At 45.5% G+C, this 20934-nt stretch overlaps 1 protein-coding gene across 1 annotated transcript in view; it reads left to right on the forward strand.

Moving 5' to 3' along the window:
- The window catches only part of ANXA13 (annexin A13), a gene marked incomplete at both ends in the record, with an annotated part of 53465 nt that overhangs the window by 11482 nt on the left and 21049 nt on the right, over positions 1 to 20934 (forward strand). Inside the window, one exon of the mRNA XM_084229754.1 lies at positions 12635 to 12710. Within this exon, the coding sequence (XP_084085880.1) occupies positions 12635 to 12710 (76 nt within the window). The remainder of the gene's footprint in view (positions 1 to 12634; positions 12711 to 20934) is intronic.

The following is a 20934-nucleotide window of genomic DNA, read 5'->3' on the forward strand; positions in this document are numbered from 1 at the left end:
ATGCTGTATATTACATCCCAGAACTTACTTAGCTCCTATCTGAAAGTCATACCCAACAGCTCCTCTTCCCCTGATCCTCTTGCCCTTAGGAACCACCATTCCAATCTCTATTCCTATGATTTCAGCTTTTAAAGATTCATGTGTAAGTGAGATCATACAGTATTCATCTTTCTCTGTCTGACTTAATTTACTTTGCATAATGTACTCAAGTTCCATCCATGTCATTGCAAATGACAGGATTTCCATCCTTTTCATGGCTGAATAATATTCCATTGCCTATTCTTTACCCATTTATCTGTTGATGGACACTTAGGTTGCTGGCTAGCCAACATACCTAGGCTATTATGAATAAAGTCTGCAATAAATCACATTGTCCTATTTCATCTTCCTGAGATTTTGCTGGGTAGAGCAGGTATTCATACCAGTTTATATTTGACATTTGATACCATTTGACTCAGAAGGAATATTAGAAGCAAAATTTGATAATAATCCCTTTCCTGCACATTGCCCACAGGGAAATGGCTGTCCATTTTGCCTTGCAAATAGTGGTGACTGTCCTTCACTTTTCATTCCACTTCCTTCATTCCACCAGGCACATTTACTGGTCACAGAGCTATGCAAGGGATTCTTGGCTTCCCTAGGTTCTCAACTTGTGTTTGCAGGTCTCAACTTGTGTTTCTGTAAAATACTGGCACTCTAAGAACTGAACTGAGCTTTTGTACAATTGCATTTTAAAAAGTAATTTTTACAAGGACAAAAAAAAAAGTAATGAGGAATAGTAGAACTTCTGGATTCGGCCAGTGCAGGCTGAATTCCATCACTTACTAGCTGTGTGACCTCAGGCAAGTTATTAACTCTTTTGTGTCTTGGTTTTCTCATCTCCATAATAGGAAGTCATAATACCTACTTGTAAGGGCCGGACTGGCCACAGTGCAGGTTTTCTGATCCCATGCAGACCGGGTAAAGGAGGAGTCAGAGTCCTCAGTGGGTTTTTGCAGGTCTTTTATTGGGGTTCACCAGGCATATGGCAGGCAGGGATGCTGGGGGGCCGGGAGGCTGGCAGTCCTCCCAGCCCCCAGCAAATCCTCACTCTATCTGGGCTCTCTGGCGTTCTCTGCTTCTGCTTCTTTGCTTCTCTCATCGGCTTCTTTCTCAGCTTCTACTGCTGCTCCTCTGCTTCGGCTTCTGCTGGCGTCCCCGTGACGCCGCCCTTAAAAGCACAGTCTTAGCGCAGGTGAATCCCATTTACCTATTCCCACACCCTATTCCAGGTGCCCGCCATCAGGCATGCATTCCGGACAAGGATCCATCATCTATCCTGATGGCGGAAGGGCAGAAAAGCCTGACATTTTCTTTACCCTACACTACTTCATAGAGGTATAATGGGGATGAGTTGTGTTATCACATGGAAAGCATTAGGACAAGTGCCTGGCACATAATAAGTGCTTTATGTTTTGCTGTCATTCTCAATGCTAAATGTTTCTTCCATAATTTTCTATCAAACCTTTAGCTCCTGCTACTGCTAATCTACATGTACAAAATGGTTTCTGATTTAAGACAAATCTTACACAATCAGTTATTGTAAAGCCTCCACACACAGCACTATATCCCATGGGCTCATCCATACTGAATAGGAATCAGGTTCAGATGGAAGGAAGTAATAACACTGAGCATTTACTACATGACAAACACCCTGCCAAGTGCTTTTGATGCATAGCCTGGTAATAACTGGCAAGATGTGAGTGTTATTATTATTACAAGAGAAATGCCTCCTGTCTGCAGAGAGGAGTTACTGCATGTAAAGGCAGGACTGGGCACAGTGCAGGTTTTCTGATCCCATGCAGACCGGGTAAAGGAGGAGTCAGAGTCCTCAGTAGTTTTTTGCAGGTCTTTTATTGGGGTTCACCAGGTGTATGGCAGGCAGGGGTGCTGGCTGGGGGGCTGGGGGGCTGGGAGGCTGGCAGGCCTCCCAGCCCCCAGCAAGTCTTCACTCTATCTGGACTCTCTGGCGTTCGTTCTGCTGCTTCTCGGCTTCTGCTTCGGCTTTGGCTTCTCTTGCTGCTGCTGCTGCTGCTGCTGCTGCTGCTGGCGTCCCCCCGTGACGCCGCCCTTAAAAGCACAGTCTTAACTCAGCTGAATCCCATCTACCTATGCCCACACCCTATTCCACGTGCCCGCCATCAGGCATGCATTCAGGACAAGGATCCATCATCTATCCTGATGGCGGAAGGGCAGAAAAGCCTGACATTTTCTTTACCCTACAGTCCATCCCCTCAGGGTTTTCTGTCATACAGTCTATACATATATATACAATTTTCTAAGCAAACAATGCAGCCATGGCCCACAAAAGCAAATACATCAAATATAACAAAATACAATATAACAAAATACAACAGAACACAAATAAGTCCAGGCAGGGCACCAACCAAGTGCAAAAGACAATTATTGGTACCAGCAGATGAGCCACCAAATCTGCTGCCGAAGGCACTGCTCATACGAGGGAGGGGAATCACTCACGGCATCTACTATAACATACCAGGAGCCGTCAGGCTTCCTGGCCTTCTCTGGCTGTAGTCTAGGCTACAAGGCACACACAGCATCCACCCCCAGGATGCACTAGCTCTGGGATTGGCAATTTTATTCTGTTGGGGGTAATCACCAACCCTCAGGGTTTCTGTCTGCAGTCGCTCCAACACTCGGCCTTCACAGCCACCAGTGCGACTCACAGACCCCTGCACTCAAGCCAACCCACTGCACAATCACATGGGTCGGGGATCCAAACTCTGCATTCGGCTTGGGCTCCACCCCAAGCCACATTCCCCACCCGTCCCCCAAGGACAGGTTCCTCAGCTCCTCACCCTCACTCAAGAATGAGCAGGGCATCACCCACAGGTGATTTTACGAGACTCACAGTCTTCAGCATACCCAGGCTGCTTAACAGCCACTCAGGGCTTCTCAACTTAGCATCAGTACCAGCTTTTGCCTTCTTAGTTGGCTTTTCTCCTCCACCTGGCTGCTGGGCATAACAGGCTGCTTTTGGCCATCTAGGCCCACTGGCCACCCCCAGATTCCCATCTCCTGGGGTTTACAAACAAAACTGTTCCACCCCCAGGGTCCCAAAACATATCAACCTGCAAGGTCCTCCGCCTTCTGGCGGGATTGTCAGTCCAAGTTCATCAGTTCATCAGTCCATCAGTCCAAGTCCGTTAGCCTCTCCCTGCATCAGCAACGGCCTGCTGCCTCAGGGGTCATTGGCTGGTCCTTTCCGGTGTCGTTGGCTGGTCCTTTCCGGCGTCTCCTCCATGCCAGGTCCCGTCCTGCAGCTCGTGGGCGTTGTCCACCTTCTGTGCCGCCATGGCGCCTCCAGCGTCATCACAGGCAAACAGTCTGTTCTCCTTAGTCCCTCCAGGTCTTCGGAGGGCTCCAATACCCGTCTGCATGGATCCTGCCGACTACGCCAATTGTAAAGGCAGGACTGGGCACAGTGCAGGTTTTCTGATCCCATGGAGACCGGGTAAAGGAGGAGTCAGAGTCCTCAGTAGTTTTTTGCAGGTCTTTTATTGGGGTTCACCAGGTGTATGGCAGGCAGGGGTGCTGGCTGGGGGGCTGGGAGGCTGGCAGGCCTCCCAGCCCCCAGCAAGTCTTCACTCTATCTGGACTCTCTGGCATTCGTTCTGCTGCTTCTCAGCTTCTGCTTCGGCTTCGGCTTCTCTTGCTGCTGCTGCTGCTGCTGCTGCTGCTGCTGGCGTCCCCCCGTGACGCCGCCCTTAAAAGCACAGTCTTAACTCAGCTGAATCCCATCTACCTATGCCCACACCCTATTCCACGTGCCCGCCATCAGGCATGCATTCAGGACAAGGATCCATCATCTATCCTGATGGCGGAAGGGCAGAAAAGCCTGACATTTTCTTTACCCTACACTGCATCAATTCAGATGAGCTTCTGTGAACATGTCAGCATTTACCAGCATGCCAGGCATTGTGATTAGGTGATGGGGATATGACAATGAATATGACATGGTTCTTGGCCCCAAAAGGCTTATAGTTTAGGGAGAGAGATAGACTAGTGATTAAGTATAATAATGCAAATATGATGATGCATATTAGGCAGACCTGATAGAAGATTGTGGAAAGCAGAAATTTAGAAAGGATACAAGAAAAATAGCATCATGTCAGAATCAAAGACAGTTATCTAAGTGGGAGGCAGGGGATGTCTCTATGTGACCATAAAGAAGTATCTTGCCCAAACTGGACTCGGTTTTCCCAACTCTATGATGAACTTAAAATCTTTAAAGGCAAATTTAGCCCGAATCACTAACATTGGCTCAAGCTTCCATTAACTAGCTGTGGCCGAGGAAAAATCAGGCACACAGGTCTCAACTCTCCCAGCATAACCTTCACCTGCCATTCTGCTCCTGCTTCATAAGCCCAGTTTACTGCCTGGTTCCATTCCCAGCCCTCATTCTTAATCTCGACATCTTGCTGATTTCATGCCAGCTCAAACGGCAGCCCTCATTACGTCAGTGTACAACCAGCCCTGTGCCCTCTGCTCTCTGAATTTCCTCAAAAATCTCCTATCAGAACCTGGATACCAAGCAACCACTTTCAAATATTTACTGAGCAGACAGCAGGAAACCAGGTTCTGGGGAACTATTAGAGAAAGAGTAAACAATCAAGACACCACTCCCATTACATTTTGATAATATTTTAGAGTTTACCAATGACCCTTACATCCTCACGTCACCCAGCATCCTGCCTCCTACGTGCCACTGATCAAGCTTATTGTAACCCAGCACAGCTACTGGCCCAAGCTCAATGGCATCAAAACCTCAGACTAAACCTGAGCAGGTGCATCTCCACCTTAAAGAGGAGGCAATGAAGTCTCAGAGAGATGGGTCAGCTTGCCTGGATCGCGCAACCAGCAAGGGGCAAAGCAATTTTGAGCTCAGTATGTCTGACATCCAATGCTATGACAAATCATTGTCATGTTTAGATCAATCATGTTTGCTCTGTAGCAGTGTGGTGATGGGTCATAGAGCGTCAGGCATACACAGGTGCTCACGTGCAGACCCAGGAAGCACCAAGCTGGGTGACTCCCTGGAGTGGTCTTTCCCCGCTTCAATCCACTTTTCTCTTATCTTCTTATTCTGTTTCTACTAGCCTGACTCCTATTCATCTTTCAAGCACTCCTTTCAGCACAAATATCAGCTCCTCTATAGAAATTGCTCTTTCTCCTCTTGGCTATTTGCACGTAATGTGCTTACCATATCATAATGCAGTCGTCATTGATCTAGCTCCATGTTCATTCCCTGGAGACAAAGACTGCATTTCATACATCATTGAGTTCCCCTCACTGCCACACACCAGATCTTCAATACTTGTCTGTCAAAGGAAGGCCAAGAGGAGAGAATAAAAGGGAAGAGGGAAGAGGGAAAAAAGAAAGGGAGAGAGCACCCGCTGAGGGAGGCGTTCAGAGAAGAGCATAACTTGCCTTCTGCATATTGCTTTTAATTAATCCACGTCTCTCATGAGACTGTATTTTTATAATTTCCCACTCTTGATGCTGTCCAAATAGAAGATCAGTTTCCGAAGAAGAATGTAGCTCCTAATGCAACTAGGAATGCAGTTGAATATGAGTATCTCAAGGCTGGGTCCTGGGAAGTCCTGGTTACTCTATTACACAGAGAGCAACCAGTTGGCAAACCATATCCCTCAACTAACATTTTCACAAACTCCACCTTCAGAGTTTGTTACAAGCTGGACCAAGATTTTATTTTCCCTTTTATTGAGGCAACATTGGTTTACACTGTTGTTCTTGTTTCAGAAGTATGGGACCTCCCCTTTCAGGTGGCGTCACCACATGGAATCCAGCACCAGAATACACATAGTTCTCCACCACAGTCCACTGCGTTACCTCCCTCTCCGTTCCCCATCTAGATGCTTCAGTTCTATAGTCAGCTTTCAAGGATTAGTTTTTGAGTGACTTTATCTGGCTCTTTGCTTGGTTTCTCTGTATTCCACATTTAAATGACACCATCCTGCATTAGTTTTAGTCTTTGTCCTTCTGCTATTTCACTTAGCATAACCCCCTCCAGTTCCATCTGTATTGATGCAAATAGTCAGTTTAGCTTTTTTCATAGCTGAGTAGTAGTGCATTGTGAGTATATATATATATATATATATAGTTACATTAAAATACAGTTTTAAAAATTAAGCTAAAAATTTCAAGCCATGGAGTCTCATTTATTTGGGCGCTAAGGTGGTTTCCATAGCCTGGCTATTGTAAATGAGTCTATGATTAACATGGGAGTGCAAGTTTCCCCTTGACTGGTGTTTTCGTATCCTTTGTATAGATACCTAGTTGTGGAATTGCTGGGTCCTATAGGAGATTTATTTTTTTCTTTTGGATCCTAAGTCAAGACCTCCTTAAAGGAGGAGATAGCACTGAGACAGAAGTCCATGGTATGATGTCTGTTTCTGCATTCTGTTCTCTTCCTGCTGCGGGAATCAGAACTTGACACAAGAGTAGACTTCCCTCTTGGCAGTGGGGTTGCTGACACTGGCCTGGCTCTGAGACACTTCAAAGTGGGTGTTTTCCACATTCTTTTTGCCCAAATGACACCATTTCTTAGACTCATAGCATCTCAGTTTATTTTTTATGGCTCGCAGAAAAGTGAGTCACTCACTTCCTTTCTTTAGATGCAGAAATATAGAAATAAAGAGACTTGACATGTAGACATGCTAGATGGAATTAAACTCCAAGACTGAAATCTCCCAGCTTGTGCCTGCACTGCAGTGCCTCTTGTAGAGTTATAAGAGATATATTGTAAATATATAGTAGATATATAATATCAATAGCATTTGCTTCCATTGACATGAGCCCAAAGCTCTTTACAAGGATTGTATCTCCTCAAAGACAGCCTCACACTCCAAGAGAGGCATATTATCACACTTGTTAAAAGAGACAGTTAACAAAATGTGGTGTTGGGGTGTCATCCCAAGCCATGAGACTCCATGGCTTGAAATTTTTAGCTTAATTTTTAAAACTGTATTTTAATGTAACTATGCTTACAGAAATACACTCAAATTGGTTAATAGAATGTAGTTTAAGTTTAACTTATCTTACAAATTTGGATCAAAAACTTGGTACCTGGTTTAAGTTTTTTGAAAATCAAGAACATGCTCTCTGTTTTACTTTTCACCTATTAAGAATGAATAGAGATGATCCTCCAATTGTTGCAACAAAGACCTTCAGAAATTAACCTTTGGTTTACTTCTAAAGAATATTACTAATTACCCTGTAAAGCTATATAAAAGTGGTGCAATAGGCTTGTTGTAAAGTTCAATGCCATTTTACAAAGTTCAATAACTATCAGATGTTGAAAAGGATGGGATAACCTCTTCACACTTGTGAAACTATATATAAAAGCTAACACTGTGTGTAAGTAGCAAATCTACCCAAATCAATATTCAGATAATTTCTTGAATCTGAATTAACACTAGCAGCTTAGTTTCTCTGTTGAGGGCAAGTGGGGAATACTATACAGTTTTTCTCTGTTATGCAAAAAAGCTCACAGCTTACAATTTTAACCACTCTGCACCCTGTGTGAAAAACATGCCTGGAACCCCACATCTGAGCCAAAGGTGCCTATGAAAGAGTCATTTTTTTCACATGGTGAAAAGCCCTCAAACAGGACAATGGTTTTGAAATATTACAGAAAATTGACTGCTGATCTGCCATGGACAAATACTAATTGTTTACCATTATTAGGCGCATGCTCTCTGCTAGGCTTTGTTTTAGAGGTTCTTCATGAGTGACTTCATTTGAATTATTCCAAGAGACCTACAAGGTCAGCACTATGAATATTCCCATTTTAGCAAGAAGAAATCACCCAGAGAGGTTCCAAAACTTACTAAGGTCACATAAGTAAGAAGTAGTAGAACTGAGATACAAATTTACTCTGAATAGAATGCCATGTTCTTAAGCTTAACTTTTATCATATTCTCAATGCTCACCTATAATTAACATGATGTTGTTTTGGGGCATTGTGAGAAATTGATCTCACAATATCAAATATATATATTTATATTATAAATATCAAATGTATATACATATGATATACATGTATACATATATTGTCAAATCAAAATATGCAGTTGAAAATCTAAATATCACTACAGACAAAAAGCCAAGAGATGACCCCAAAATAGGAAGAACTAGCATTTTTGTGACTCTTCTCTATATCTGGCACTTGAAATAGAAGCCCAAATAAGCCTCAACTTTTTTTTTTTTTTGGTGGGACCCTCGCCGGCAGCCAGGGAACAAACGAACCGGAGCTGCAGAGGCTGCGGGCAGCCTCGCAGCCCAGTGCTCAACCGCTGCGCCACCAGGGGAGGCCCAAGCCTCAACTCTTACAAGACAGACATTGTCCCCATTTTACAGATGGGGAAATGGTGTCTTGGAGTTTAAAGATTCACATTCACACCGCTGTAAGGGACAAAACCACATTCAAACTTGCATTCACGTAGGTTCGAAGACCAAGCTCCTGTAGTCAATTTTATTAGCATTAATACCTGAGTGTCTGTGCCAATGCTCTTAAAAAAAAAATAAAACCAAAGGAAAAAGGAATGTTGCTTCACCTCTTAGCTGAAAACAAAGGGAATATCTATCTGTCCTCCTAAACCTTCATGTCTCCCCATCTTGGAGTCCCCTGTACCCTCATTCTGTGTCTGATTCACATTTTTGCAGACCAGCTTAATGTGCCGTTCTGCTCAGTGGCCTCGGGTTTAAAAAGCTAATTGTCCTGATTGGCAAAGAGGCCGGAGGCTCCAAAGTCAGCCCCCTGGCCCCGCTAACAATGAACAATGGACCTGGAATGTCAGCTCCGGGGAAGTTCACTACCAGAACAAGCCAAGGACACCCCCTGCATCAACACTGGGCGTCATGGATGAATATGGCCATTGTGGAGGCAGCCCTGGCCAGGCAGAGGAGAAAATTCCAAACAGAATGTTTTCTTTTTTCCCTTAAAAAAAAAAAATCATGTCACATGATTCCCTCGTGCTGTCATCAGATATCCTGCTGTTGCAGGGGACAGGACTGAATTCACTCAGGAGAAAATTAGAAAAGATAACGTGGCTCGGACTGGTTTTAGAAGGAATCAGGGCATGGTGCCTTAGCATGGTGCCTTCAACCAGCCTGGCTGCCGGTGGCGGCCCCACAGCTGATCTTGACTTTGACACCACAGTATTTGTTCAGCACAAGAAAAATCCTTGAGGCTCTGTATCATCTTTATTCCTGCCACATCCTTAGCTCTCTCCCACTGAACCCCCACCCTCCACCCAACACCACTATTAGTTAGGACTAAAGGGCACTTATTTCCTCATCTCTGGGCACTGGATGAACCACTGGACTGCAGGAGCTTTCCCGTTCCTGCACCCCCATGGCGCCCTGACATGTGCTCATGATGTTGAGGTAGTGGAGGCAACATGCTGAAGAAGAAGGGGTAGGGAGACAGGAATGTCATTTCCTACCTGACAAAGCCTGGCAGTCCTGGTTCTCGCCTTGGCTCAGGCCCAGCGGCCGCCTGGCCAGGAGATCTTAAACAAGTCTCCACACGGCTTGCGCCAGTCCTGGCCACATCTTGGTGCAAATGAAGGAAAAGGGTCCCTCTGCGGAGGGCAGGGGCGAGCAGCCCATCCGTGGTGCAGTGATTGGCAAGTGTGACCCCAGCTGGACTCCAGCCCCCAGCACCCCTCTGCCAGGGCCCCCAGGCAGGGCCAAACCTGAGCAGCCATCCACTGAGCCCAGTGTCACTTTTCAAGGTGAGTTGTGGAGTGGGGCACATCATCCGTGACCTACTAAATCCTCTGCATGGACCAGACTGAAGTGATCAACAGAGCAGCTTTACAAATTAGCCTGTTGATCAGAGATGTTTGCTACTCTGGTTCAGCTCCGTCTTACATCCCAAGGTCTCCCTGATATTTCTAACGAAAAGTAAAAACGCTATTTACTCCTTTGAGGAACTGCTTCCCACACTCCCACACTCCGAAAATCCCCCCTCACCGAACGTGATCAAAAAGCAGGGTGAGCTCTGTCAGTGTGCAGCCGCACCGGGTCCCATGGCTTCGTGCTCCCACGTTACCAACCTGAACTTCTTCATTGTTTTTGAATAAGTAAACTTACATTTTTATTTTCATTTTATACTGAGCCCACAAATAACATCACTGGTCCTTCCAACAAGTCTTCTGGGGCACCAGATAACTTTCTCATACCCCACAAAAGATTTGGAAAGGAAAATGGACTATGTCACCTCTCTGCTGGATGTGAAGGTCCCACCCATCATTCCAGAGTAAGGCAGGATGGAACCCGGACCTAGGATCATGGCTTTTGGAAGAGAATGGATCTGGGTGTCTTCCTGGGTCCTGCGAGATCTTGCACAGACCCCCTAATCTGCCTGCACCCAGGTTTCCTTCTCTGTAAAGCAGACTCCTCATCCCACTTCTTCCCCATCAATAATGAAGAAAGGACTGTAAATGAAGAAATTGGCTGGCCGGTGGCAGGTGCTCAGCAAATGTAAGCCCCTTCCAACTAGTTTCAGGAATAGATGCTTCAACCTGGGCCACTCAGTCACTTTCGGAAAGGCAGTGGGTGCTCGGTGGCCCGAAAGAACCCTCTAACTCTAAGAATACATGATTCTTCATTAACCAGCCCCTCTCCAGTCCATGGCTATCAATGAGGACACTTTTGGTTGCAAGGGCAGAAACCCAACTTATTGATTTAGGAGAAAGTGCTAGTTTCTCAGTTAATGAAACTGGGAAATACAAGGATACAGCACCACTGCATGTTAGGACTCATGCCATCTCTCTCTCTCTCTCTCTCTCTCTCTCTCTCTCTCTCTCTCTCTCTCCACATTTTCACCCTTGTCTGCTTCCTTCTCCCTTCATAGAGTGGATAAGATGGCCGCCAACAGCCCAAGACTCCCACACTTGCTCAGCACGGCCAGTAGGGACAGGCACATCTCTCTCACTATCTATACATCAACACAGCAACCAAGAGAAAGATTCCAATTAACCCCGCTTGGATGACACCCCACGCCTGAGCCAGGCAAAATGGCCAGAGTGACAGGGTATGCACCTACCTGACAGCTCAAGCCTCATGACTGACAGCCCCAACTATACCACATGAATTGGGGGTGGGGAAATCCCCAAACGAAATGGGATGCCAAGCAGATGAATGCAACATGTCCTCATGCCTTATGTGGTTGACCGCTCATTCCCAGGGGTTCCAAAGAAAATGAAGGGAGGGAGAGGGGGGTTGGGTTATTGTAGACAGTAGCACTTTAACCAGCCTCCCTTAAAAGAGGGGAGGGACTCCCTGGTGGCGCAGGTGGTTGAGCGCCACTGTGAGGCTGTTCACAGCCTCTGCAGCATGGGTTCAATCCCTGCCGACGGCCGAGAATCCCACATGGTGCACAGACCTCTCCTGTCTGGCCCACTGCTCCCCTCAGCAGTGTGTTTCATCAGTCTGCCTGTTCTGCTCCCCACTCTGGCTCTAGTGGATTCCCTCACCCCCATACCCCCTCATGCTTCTGGCTGTACCCAGTGCTTGTATAAATAAAATAAATCTTTAAAAATAAATAAAAAATAAATAAATAAGGGGAGATAAGTGACACATCAGCAGAGAGTCCCTATGAGGAACTGAGAAAGGCAGGGTGTGTTTAAACTGCTAGTTGCATAACTGCAATTGATCTCACATCTTTAAAATTTATAAGCAATGTCTTTACTTTTATGTTTACCTTTTGCTTGAGCAAGTGATATTCCTTGGGACCAGCTGGTCTTGGATGTCCACAGAGAATGAACCCTCTGTTCTCCAGAACAATCTGTCTCGCCAACTAAAGGATGAATGATTTGCACCTCATTTTACCTCATGTAGAAAATGTTCTATTTTGGAAAGTGCCCTTATAAAAATAACTTTAAGTTAAAAAAAAAAAAAAAAGCAAGTTTAAAAAAAAAAAAGTAAAAGGCAAATAATAGCAATATAAACTTAGGTAGCTGGGGACAAACAAAGTGGGTATGTTGTGCCAGTGGCTAAAGTATGAGAAACGCCAGGTTAGTGTAGAAAGAGTAAAAGCAAGCAACAATAAAAACTAGTAACTGTGCTTCTGCTGTTTCCTATTTTATCTCTAACAGACTCAATACTGTATCTCATTGTAGATGGTCAAGCATTAGCCTAGCTCACCAAATGGATGTGTGATAAGACCCTAGAGCCCTCGGCTACACACTCAGCTACACACTCATGTCTTACAGCGAAAGGGGAAAAGCAGCACTCTGGGACATTAGCCCCCTGTATTTCTGTTTCAGAGACAGACATACAAAGGTGGGGCTGATTGTACAGATGACCAGACAGATGGTCCTTGAGAACAGAGAGACCCTTTCTCTGTGGTTATCCAAGTCCAGTTGGCCCCAAGGAGTACCAGCCACCTCTCCGGGGCCAGAGTTTGCCCAGCTGATTTCTACACATACCCATGTGTAAAGTGGCAGCTGGTCCCTCATTTGGATGACTGCTACCATTTTCCACCAGAGGCAATTTAATGATGCTTTTATTGTCAACTTACCTCTTCATTTATTTTCTCCAGGCCAAAGAGAAAAGTCATCACGGTTTTAATGTGGATCGAGATGCCAAGAAACTGAACAAAGCCTGCAAAGGAGTGGGTATGAAAGATATTTTATTTGTTCATTTACTGTTGATGTTTATTACACTTGAAGTTAATGTGTCATGTCCAGCTTTCCTGTGGTCTTAGAAAAAGGACCTCTCGCTTTTCTTGTTTATTCCAAGCTCAGGTTCTCTTTGCAAAACTCCCCAAAGTTAGAATCAGACCCTATTACTTTTTAGGATTCGATACAATCACCAGAAATTTGGTATTTCTAGTGATTATATACATCCACTTGACCTCTGGGTGGGGGAAATTTCATGAGAAACAGTTCTTACAACTTTAAAGTCTTCTAAACATCTCCAATTCCTTTCATGGGGGGGTGGGGGTGGAGAATCAGGTTTGATGAGAACTGGCTGAGGGAACAGGGAACTGAATCTAGAAGTAGATTAAGTGACGTTAAAATCATGACCAAGGTCAAGATCAAGGGCCTAAACTGAAATGGCAGTTTCCATTCAAGCCTGAGATAAGTGCACAGTGAAGAATGAGAGACTAAGATATGAGTAGAAAGATAAACCAGTAACAAGGGGGGTGAGGGAGTGCCTGGGACCAAGCCCAGGCCTCTGAAGCAAGCGTCTAGTGCCAGGAAGTTGGAAGAGATGGGCATCCAAGGCAAGATATACAGATAACCTGGCCTCCCTCTCATGGGGAAACATCAGGTTACCAGGCACAAGCATCTTCCTCTTTCTCCACCTACAGCACCCATGACTATCTTCGTTTTCTTGATCTCACCTCTCTCTATACCCTCTCCTGCTCACCCCAAATGCCAAAATGTAAAGGCATCAAGCTAAGCCACCTCAGCCACCCATGAATGCAACGTGTCCTCTGGGATACTGAAGGGTGGAGCGCGACAAAGGAGGCATGGCTCAGTGCCATTAATGACTCTGGGAGCCATTTGAGCCCACGGATCTTTCACTGAGTAATTCTTTTTCTTATGTGATATAGTTTACATATCATAAAACTCACCCTATTGCAACATACAAAACAGTGGGGAGTATATTCCCAAGATTGTGTAATCATCACCTCTAATTCCAGAATATTTCACCACTCTTCAAAGAAACCCCACAGCCATTAGCAGTCACCCCACTGCCTGTCACCTCCCTTCAGGTTCAGGTACTCGGCTCTCTGCTATCAGTCTGTGGATTTGCCTATTCTGGACATTTCACATGAATGGAGTCATGCACTTTTATGTCTGACTTTTTTTAATGATGTTTTACAAAAACAAATGTTAGATTTTTACTTAGAAGTAAGTTAGTGGAGATTTACTTTCATAAGAATAGGTATTGGGGTAGAAAAAAATATGGCCATAAATTCCTCATGTAACTCCAGTGGAAAGAGCTGGAATTCATGGTGAAAGTTGTAAGAAGTATTTTCCTTAATATAAGGAACCATCTAACATAGAATAATTTGCCCCAGAAATGTCAGAGAAGTCCCAAAGGAGTTGGCTGGGGAAGATCTGGTAAGAAGTGGTAGAGGGATTTTGACATATTAAGTAATCTTGAGTTAATCACAGAGAGAGAGAATGCAAGAGAGAGAGAGAGAGAGAGAGAGAGAGAGAGAGAGAGAGAGAGAGAGAGAGAGAGAGAGAGGAATGAAAGATGACAGCTAAGTTGCTCTCTTTGGGGGCCTGAGAGGAAAAGCTCAGGAGTTCTAACAGCAGAGAGGAGCTGCTCCTGGCTCATTTCCTGATCTGGTTAAGCTTGTATTTGGACGACAGCTGTCAGGAGACATGTTTGCCTAGGAGTGGAAGGATGTTTATAGCTCGGAGTTGTGCAGAGTAGCTGAGCTGACCTCACAGGTGCTTCCCTGCTGCCCCAGAGGGAGGTCCTGACACCTGGCTGTGGGTTGGAGACAGGAGCTCAAGTGGATATGGGAGTGATTCAGTTGGAGTTAATGATAAATGCTCTCATTTTTGGCCTCCATTCAAGTTCAGTTCAACAAGCACAGTTGGAGCGCCTACCAAGTGCCAGAGTCACACAGTGCTCCCTCCCCCTCTTTGGATATGGCCACAAAGTGAGGCCACTACCATGCTGGTTAGTTGTCGATGCCTCCGATATGCCAAGTGCTAAGCTGGGTACCACAAGCATGTCATCCTGCTTAATCCTCCCAACAACCTGTAAAGTTGCATTATTATAATGACTAACAGATGAGCATGCCCAGGCACTGGGGTTAAATATCTTGCCTAACATGAGGGTGCAGTGACTGGAAAGTAGGGCCATCTTGAAGAGCTATGATTTGGTTGAAAGTCCAGAATTCCAAATTGTGGTAAAGGAAAACAATACGGAGATTCCTCAAAGGTTTAAAAGTAGAACTATCATATGATCCAGTAATCCCACTTCTTGGTACTCATCCAAAGAACACGAAAACACTAATTTGAAAAGATATATGCACACCTGTGTTCATTGCTGCTCTCTTCATAATAACTATGATATGGATCCAACCCAAGTGCCTGACGACAGATGAATGGAATAAGAAAATGCGGTATATTTGCAAACGGAATATTACTCAATAGCCAAAAAAAGATGAAATTTTGCCATTTGTGACAACATTGATGGAGCTGAAGGGCTGATGCTAAGTGAAATAAGTTGAAAGTAGAAAGATAAGTACAATGTGTTTCACACATTTGTGGAATATAAAGAAAAGCAGAAGCAATCAAGCAAACACAACAAAAACAAACATTTAGACTCTAACAACAAAATGGTTGTTACCATAGGGAAGGAGAGGAAACAGAATAGCTTGGGGTGGGTGACTGAACATTGGGTGCGTGTGGTATGATATATACAGAAACTGTACATCTGGAACCTACATAGTGTTATAAGCGAATGTTACCTCAATAACAAAAAAATGTTATCAATTTTTAAAAGTACAAGTCAAAGCAAGTGCTTATCACTGGTAATATTTGTCTGCAAGACCATATGCCAATCCCATTTACGTAGCGGTCCAAGCAGTAGATTTAAATATCCAGGGTCTGGGCCTCCCCAGTGGCACAGCGGGTTGAGTGCAGCGCAGTGAAGTTGTCTGCAGCCTCTGCAGCATGGGTTCAATTCCCAGTTGGCCAGGGAGATACCCACATGGCATGGCAGACCTCCTGCCTCGCCTGCTGCTCCCCTCAACAGTGTCTCCAGTCCATCTGCCTGTTCTGTTCCCCACTCTGTCTCTGGTGAATCCTCTCACCCTCCCACGCCTCTGGCCTGTACCCCAGTTCTTGTATAAATAAAAATAAATCTTTAAGAAAAAAGTATTCCTTCTTTAACAATATATATATATAAATATCCAGGGTCATGCTGTTCAATAACCACAAAAGTGACCCATATAGGTAATAAAAACTTTTGAGAAATCAAATTTTGAAAGGAAAAAAAAATTTGCTAATGTTTTAGTTAACTCAATATTATATCAAAAATATTTCAACACCCAACATAAAAATTACTCGTGAAACATTTTACACAATTTTCCTCCTGACATTTACTGAACATTTCTACTTGAGCCCCAAACATCAAATCTCTAAGAGCCTGGGAATGAACTTTGGAGCTGGGTTTAGGCCCAGGTCCGCCACTTACAAATGCCATGACCTTAGTTTTCTCATCCACCAAATGGGTGGTCAGTAATGTCTCTTCCCAGAGAGGTAATGAAGATAAAGGAGGAAGCTCAGGCTCAGCACCTCACTGCCCTCATTTTATGCTAATCTCCTGGTCAGTAGGCTCAGACCCAATTAGAGCATCATGAGCAGTGAGCAGGCCTAGCTGGGAGTGGCTTTTCCTCTCCACCACTGAGGGCCCAGCAAGTAGAATAGTGACCTCTCCAAAGATATGTCCACCCGGAACCTCTGAATGTGACCTTATCTGGAAAACAAGTCTTTGCAGATATGATTTAGTTAAGGATCTTGAGAAAAGACCATGTTGGATGATCTGTGGGCCCTTCATCCATTGACAAATGCCACTGAAAAGGGACAATAGGGAAGACACACAGGGAGAAGGCCACGTGCAGACAGATGCAGAGAGAGGAGGGGTGCAGCCACAAGCCAAGGAATGCTAAGGGTTGCCAGCATCACCAGAGTTGGAAAAGCCAAGGAGGAGATCTGGCTCCAGGGCCTCTTGGGCAGTGTGGACCTGCCAACACCATGACGCTAGAGGTCCAGCCTCCAGAACAGTGGGCAATGAAAAAAAAACAAAAGTCCTATGATCCTTCAGACAAATAAAATTCTCTCCAATTTGTTACTGCATCCCCATCTCCAAAGGAGAAACTGAGGGAGTGGGAAGTCCAGCTGGCTTAGCAGAGGACTCAGAAGGGGCTGGAGCCCCTGGGCTCAGTGAGATGAGCTGTCACTGGCATTCGGGAGCCAATGGGGAAGCTGAGTCCCCACTATCACCACACAGCCCACCGCACGGGGGCTCTCATAAAGAGGAGATCCTATGAAACTAAGAGGCCTGCATCCTGCTGAAATTGGCTCCGTATCTTCCCAGGAATTTGCTGGGAACACAAACGCCAGCAGGAGGCCCTCCGGGGCTGCCTCTCATGGGGTGCCTCTGAGCCCTGCTCTGTGACTCGCAGTGTCCCTTGCACAGACAGGGCCAGGGTGCTGCCTTTGCTCATTTTTAAAAAGTCTTTCCCACAATCGCTGGGGATTGGAGACTGGCCCTGCTGTCTCAGACCATTGTAAATGTTTATGGGAAATTGGTCGGCAGCACAGACTGCTTATATGACACGCGCATTGTGAAATGTGAAATGAGATCACTCTTCGGGAAATTGCTTCTTGGTGGGGAGTGGGAACAGCTCCCAGTATAAACCTGAGCCCTGGACTCAAAGGGCTTGAGGGAAATCCAGTCATTTCCACACTCTGCCCCCATCTCCAGGTGTTGCCAAGCTACCCCCGGGCCCCTGTGCTCGAGGATTTCTTATTTTGAAGCATTCCAAAAATGCTTCCAATTGTAATGTCAAAAAAATAATGTTTTTAAAATTTTAACCCGATTTTGCTGAATTAGCCAGGTATGGGTTGGTGATGGCATCAGAGTGGAGGGGTTTCTATTGGTTTCTGCTACATATAGCCCACCTGTGTGACACCTGCAGACCGTACCAATGTGCAAAGGCCAGGTTCCATCATAATGTACATGCACATATTTAAACATTCATTTGTTAAGCAAGGCTGACAAATATTGAGAACCTTTTGGGTACATAGAAGAGTGAGTGACATCCTGTTCCCATGGAACTTACAGAATGTCGGCACAGAGGGGAGCAGGCAATGTGGGGGACACCGAGGGAGGAGTGTCCCACCTGTTTCTCCCCAGAAAATCGGGGGTGTTGAGTCCTAATGCAGGAATGAGAGCAAAGGTAGGGATCCAAGATAAAAGTGTTCCAGGCAGAGGGAATAGCCTATGCAAAGGCCCAGAGGTGAAAACGAAGGTCTTGCTTATTTTCTGAGCTGCAAGTGATTCTTGGAGTCATGGACAGTTGTAGAAGGGTGGCTAGGGAGGGTCAAAACTTTGAAGGACAGGTAGGAGCTACTCTAAAAGGCCTCATATGCTCCATTAAAGAGTTGAGATTTTATTCTGGTCTTGAAGAGACTTTTATTGAAAGGTTTGGGTGAGAGGTATGACAGGCTGATATGCTGCCCAGAAAATCCATCCCGGGAACAGCGAAACAGTGGCGCAGGGAGAGTAAGACACGACCCCATTGAGGCAGGGCTGTGAGCAACGTGGCAGGGGTGAGGATGGAGGGGTGAGCTCGGAGAGCTACTAAGGAGGTGGATTAGTGAGGGCTTGGCGACTAACTGGACATGGGGTGAGAGGAAAAAAGAGGGAGCAGAGATGTACTCCAGATTCCTGGCTGGCACAATACAGAGCAAGGGCTGCTTGGGAGGCACGTGGAAGGACAACCTTAAGGCTCCAGGCCTGAGATGTGAAAGTTCTAGACCTGGGCTTGAGCAGCCCAATGGGAAAGAGGTGGATTCAAGAGATATTTACCAGAAAAGGAAATCCCTTTGAGGTGAGATTTCTGGCATTCGCAGGTTTTAAAACATAATGTCACAAAGGAAGTAACTGGATACACATTACGTAGGTGAAGCTGCAGGAGGAAATGCAGAAGAACCACGTAAATGACCGTATTGGCACGGAACCAGAATGAGGCAAGCACTTAACTTCTATTTTTGCAAGTGAGCTCATCTTAGCATTTTCCATTTCTCCAATTGGAATCGGACAGCTAGAGCTTCCCAGAACTGTAAAGGTGGAACTAATCCTCGAGACTAAGTGAGCAGTCCAACATGGCTGGCGCTGAGCTTGAGCCAGGGCCTGGCCCTCTCACCCAGCTCAGAGCTGCATTCCTGAGTCCTTCCACTGTCTTTCCAAGCCTGGCCATGAGGGTTGGTGCCAGCACCCCCGTTTCTTTCTTTTTTTTTCTTTTTTTTTTTAAAGATTTATTTATTTATACAAGAGCCAGGGTATAGGCCAGAGGCGCGGGAGGGTAAGAGGATTCACCAGAGACAGAGTGGGGAACAGAACAGGCAGACTAACGAAATACACTGCTGAGGGGAGCAGCGGGAGAGACAGGAGAGGTCTGCTGGCCATATGGGTTGCTCCAAGGCTGGCGGGGATCAAACCGGTGCTGCAGAGGCTACAGACAGCTTCACAGCACTGCACTCAACTGCCTTGGCCACCAGGGAGGCCCCCCCCCCCGTTTCTTTCCTTCCCCATCTCCAGCGAGGTCCTCCTCCAGCTTCTCCCATACTCAACACCCAGATTTCCCCTGCTCTCAACCCTTCTATCAAAATGCACCAAAATGCATCTGCCCCATTTCTGTCCTTTCAGGCTCTTGATCTCTTAACTGGGTCAGAGCTATTGTGCAAAGTACAGGTAATTTTAGGGCCCACAAAAATCACCAAGCACCTTCTCTTCAGGGCAGCAGATACTGCACAGAGGACAAGGGACAGACTAAATAAAGCGGGGGTCTCCAGAGACCTCTAGGGCTTTTCTTGAAGTGGTATATGTTAGTGGTAGTGGAGGTGTCAGAGTGGCAGGGTGTGTATTCGTTTCCCAGGACTGCCATGACAAAGTACCACAAACCAGTTGACAAACTACAGAACTTTGCTGTCTCGCAGCTCTGAAGGCCAGAAGTCTGAAGTCAAGGAGGCAGTAGGCCATGCTGCCTCAAAGATGCTAGCAAAGTCCCTTTTCCAGGCCTTTCTCCTAGCTTCTGGAAGTCTCAGGCAAGCCTTGGCTTGTGCACACCTCACTCCAACCCCCATCCTTACAGGGCACTCTTGCTGGGACTTTTCACTTTGTCTCTCTCTGTGCAAGTCTGGCTCAGGGTTCAAATTTCCCCTTTTCATAAGGACATCAGTCATTTTGGGTTAGTTCCCATCCTACTGACTTCATTTTAACTTGATTACTTCTATAAAGACAATTCCAAATAAGGTCACAGGGACTGGAGGTTGGGATTTCAACATGCCATTTCAGAGGAACACAATTCCACCCAAACAGGAGGTGTCCCCTGAGCCAGGACGCCAGAGGACAGTGTGATGGGAGGTTCTGCCAGTGTCCCTTCTGTGGCTGCATACTCACTGCTGTGAGTCAGGTGGACACGGTGCTAAATTAGAATAGAGCTTTCCTAGCATCTGAATTTGGATCTCATAGCTCACTCCTCACAGTCTGGTAAGGTCAGGATTGTCATCACCTCCATCGACAGGAGGTAAAAATGAGACTCTGGGCAGTGCCATCCAATAAAAATACAACATAAGCCACCAAATGAACTCAAATTTTCTAGAAGCCACACTTAGAAAAAGGAAAGATATTGCCGGGGACCAGCCTCCGGCAAAACGTCGTGTCAGGGGTTACTGAAAGGATGAGACGGTGTCGGCGAAAACGAAAGATCTGAAACTTAGGGGCTGAGGGGAAGGGGATGAGGTAGAATGAGGAGACACTGACACTTGGTGAGGTGCTAGTATCTTCTGCCGAGAGACTCAGCAGGTCTTTTTTTATTCATTATTAGTAATAATAATAAGGAAATACATTATCATGTGTAAAGCAAAAACAATTAGTATATTATGTTTCCCATAAACTACTGGCCCCTACAGGTCTCAGCTAGACGGCAGCTTTCAAGGTTAATAGATAATAAACCAGACCTAACATTAAAGCTACTTATTTTTTCATTTAGACAATTATTTAAAACAGTGAATAACCGCCAGGGCATCCCTATCAGCTAAAGCCTAAGCATCAAAGGACTATTCTATTCACATG

This window comes from Talpa europaea (assembly GCF_964194135.1).
Source record: "Talpa europaea genome assembly, chromosome: 3".
In the NCBI taxonomy this organism is placed as follows: Eukaryota; Metazoa; Chordata; class Mammalia; order Eulipotyphla; family Talpidae; genus Talpa; species Talpa europaea.